This window comes from Nicotiana sylvestris, chromosome 6 (genome assembly GCF_000393655.2).
Source record: "Nicotiana sylvestris chromosome 6, ASM39365v2, whole genome shotgun sequence".
Taxonomy (NCBI): domain Eukaryota; kingdom Viridiplantae; phylum Streptophyta; class Magnoliopsida; order Solanales; family Solanaceae; genus Nicotiana; species Nicotiana sylvestris.
In genome coordinates this window covers 208,516,521-208,518,981 of record NC_091062.1, presented here as the reverse complement: position 1 = coordinate 208,518,981, position 2,461 = coordinate 208,516,521, and the positions used below count along the sequence as shown (strand labels likewise).

General features: G+C 39.5%; 1 protein-coding gene across 1 annotated transcript; it reads left to right on the top strand.

Moving 5' to 3' along the window:
• The first annotated feature begins 1,031 nt into the window (after window positions 1–1,031).
• LOC138871991 (uncharacterized) lies at window positions 1,032–1,928 on the top strand. Its single transcript, XM_070149922.1, has 3 exons — window positions 1,032–1,256; window positions 1,314–1,522; window positions 1,628–1,928. The coding sequence occupies exons 1-3, from the start codon at window positions 1,032–1,034 to the stop codon at window positions 1,926–1,928; spliced, it is 735 nt and encodes a 244-aa protein (XP_070006023.1).
• Window positions 1,929–2,461: the final 533 nt, after the last annotated feature.

Below are 2,461 nucleotides of genomic sequence, written 5' to 3'. Positions count from 1 at the left end.
TGCTAGGCTTTTGGTGGAGGTAGGTCTGGACACTAAATTGCTTGACAGTGTGATCTTTAGGAATGGAAAAGGTCACATGATTGAGCAAAAGGTGGTATATGACTGGAGACCTACCCTATGTAAATTCTACCACTAATATTGGCGATATTGCAGATTGCAGGAAGAGAAGTGATAAAAGGGGTCAACAAGTACAGGAGAAGCATAAAAGGGGTTCCAGTAGAAAAGCAAACAACTGATGGAAAAGAAATATTACAGGAGAAGCAGGGGAATGTGCAAGCACAGGCTAGTAAACAACAAGAAGGCAAAGGTCAGGATGGAAAAAATAAAGAGAATCAGCCCCATTCTACTAGGTGGATCACTCCTATGAGAGTAGGGAGGCAACAGAACAAAGAACAACAGCAAATGGAAGGAAACAATCCATTTTAAGTGCCCCGAAGGACTGGAAGTAGTACAAATAAAGGCCAAAGGGAAAATGAGGGTGGTTGATCTATTCCCATTTTAGGGAATTGTTAGATTACTCTGCTGGAATGTGAGGGGGCTAAATGCCCCAAATAAGCAGAGGGAGGCTAAACTACTCTGCAAAAATGAGGATGTAGGGCTAGTAGGATTGCCAGAAAAATAATAATAAAGAGAATTAAAGTTGAAGAAATAACAAAAAGCATGTTTACAGGGTAAAAATATATTACTAATCTAGAAACACACTATAATGGTAGAGTTTTGATTGCTTGGAGGCCAAACTACTATAAGATAGTTCATGTCAATGATGAGGCACAAATAGTGACTTGTGAGGTGCTACATATTCCCTCACGGCTGACCTATATGATATCCTTTGTATATGCTTTCAATACAAAAGAAGAAAGAAGAACCCTCTGGCAAGAGATAATAACACTAAGCAGTAGGAGCACAAAGGCTTGGCTTATGGTTAGTGACTTCAATTCAGTATTAAGTAGTAAAGATAAAGTGGGAGAGGGAACCCAGTCCTATGGGCAGAGATAGTCGACTTTAAAACCTGCGTAGATAAGAGTGGTTTTATGGAGTTAGCTCATAATGGCCAGAAATTTATATGGAATGATAAAAGGGAAGGTCAAAGGGTATACTCAAAAATAGATTGGATGTTTATCAATAATGAATGGCTGCATAGCATGCCTACATTTAAAGTAGTATATTTGGCAGAGGGAATTAGTGATCACTGCCCAATAAAGATCACAATGGAAGACAACAATATTAAGCAGAGAAGAACCTTCAAGTACTGTAATGTATGGTCCAAGCACACTCAGTTCCTGTGAGTGATTGAAACAAGCTGGGAAATACAGGTGGAAGGATATAAAATGTTTCAGGTTGTAAGGAAGATGAAGCTTCTGAAAAGAGAGCTTAGGAAGCTCAATACACAATACTGCAAGAATGTAGTCAGTGAAGCACAAGAGGACAGGGCAACACTGAAGGTTATACAGGAACAACTCAATAAGGATCCTGGGAACATGATATTGCAGCAGATAGAAAGGGAGAAACACCAAAAACTAAGGCAATAATCTTTTAGCAGAGGTGTTCTTGCAGCAAAGAAGCAGGGCTAATTGATTAAACTAGGGGATGACAATACCAGTTATTTTTACTCTGTGATAAAGCATAGGAAACTGAAGCAAGCCATAGTTCACCTCAAGGATAATCAAGGCAACTGGCAAACAGAACAAGCTGATATAGCTAGATTGTTTGTTCACTATTATACGGATCTTCTGGGGAAACAACATGAGGAAAGAATCAGAGCCTTCAGAGGTTTTCTAAGAAATGGTCCAATACTAACAGAGGAGCATCAATTGAATATACTCAAGCCTTTCACTGAAGAGGATGCTAAGAAGGTTGTCTTTAGTATTGACATCAATAAGGGTCCTAGGCCGGATGGTTATGGAAGTGATTTTTTCAGAGCAGCATAGAGTATAGTAGGAAAGGATGTAGCAAAGGCAGTGCTGGAGTTTTTCCAAACTGGCCAACTTCTGAAGCAAATAATGGCCGCCAATATTGTACTTGTCATACCTCCTTTTTGCGCGCCCGCCCCGAAGGATAAAATGCGCGAGGGAGTTTTTCCAATTTAAGTGACAATATTCGAAATGAGATTATTTATTTAATTCAGAGTCGCCACTTGGGAAAGGTTTGGCTTTTGGTGTCCCAAGTCACCAGTTTATCTTGAATCCCAAATCGAGGAAAATATTCGACTTTCCAAATGAAGTTTGCGAACCAGAAATTCTAAGGAATTCTGTTGACCCGAGGGAAGGTGTTAGGCACCCTCGAATCCCGTGGTTCTAGCACGGTCGCTTAAATTGTTATAATGGCTAAATATCTGATTTAATACATGTTATAACTTGTATGCTTTTATTAAGTTTAAACCGCTTTTATTATTATTTTTTTTATGGAATTGCAACGTCGTGGAAATGAATCTCGAACCACGTCACAATCAACGCACCCGTGG

Coding starts and splice junctions, on each gene's coding strand:
- LOC138871991 (XM_070149922.1), top strand. CDS start 1,032: ATGGAGTTAGCTCATAATGGCCAGAAATTTATATGGAATGATAAAAGG. Junction 1,257..1,313: donor GAACCTTCAAGTACTGTAAT/GTATGGTCCAAG, acceptor TGGGAAATACAG/GTGGAAGGATATAAAATGTT. Junction 1,523..1,627: donor GAGAAACACCAAAAACTAAG/GCAATAATCTTT, acceptor GATAAAGCATAG/GAAACTGAAGCAAGCCATAG.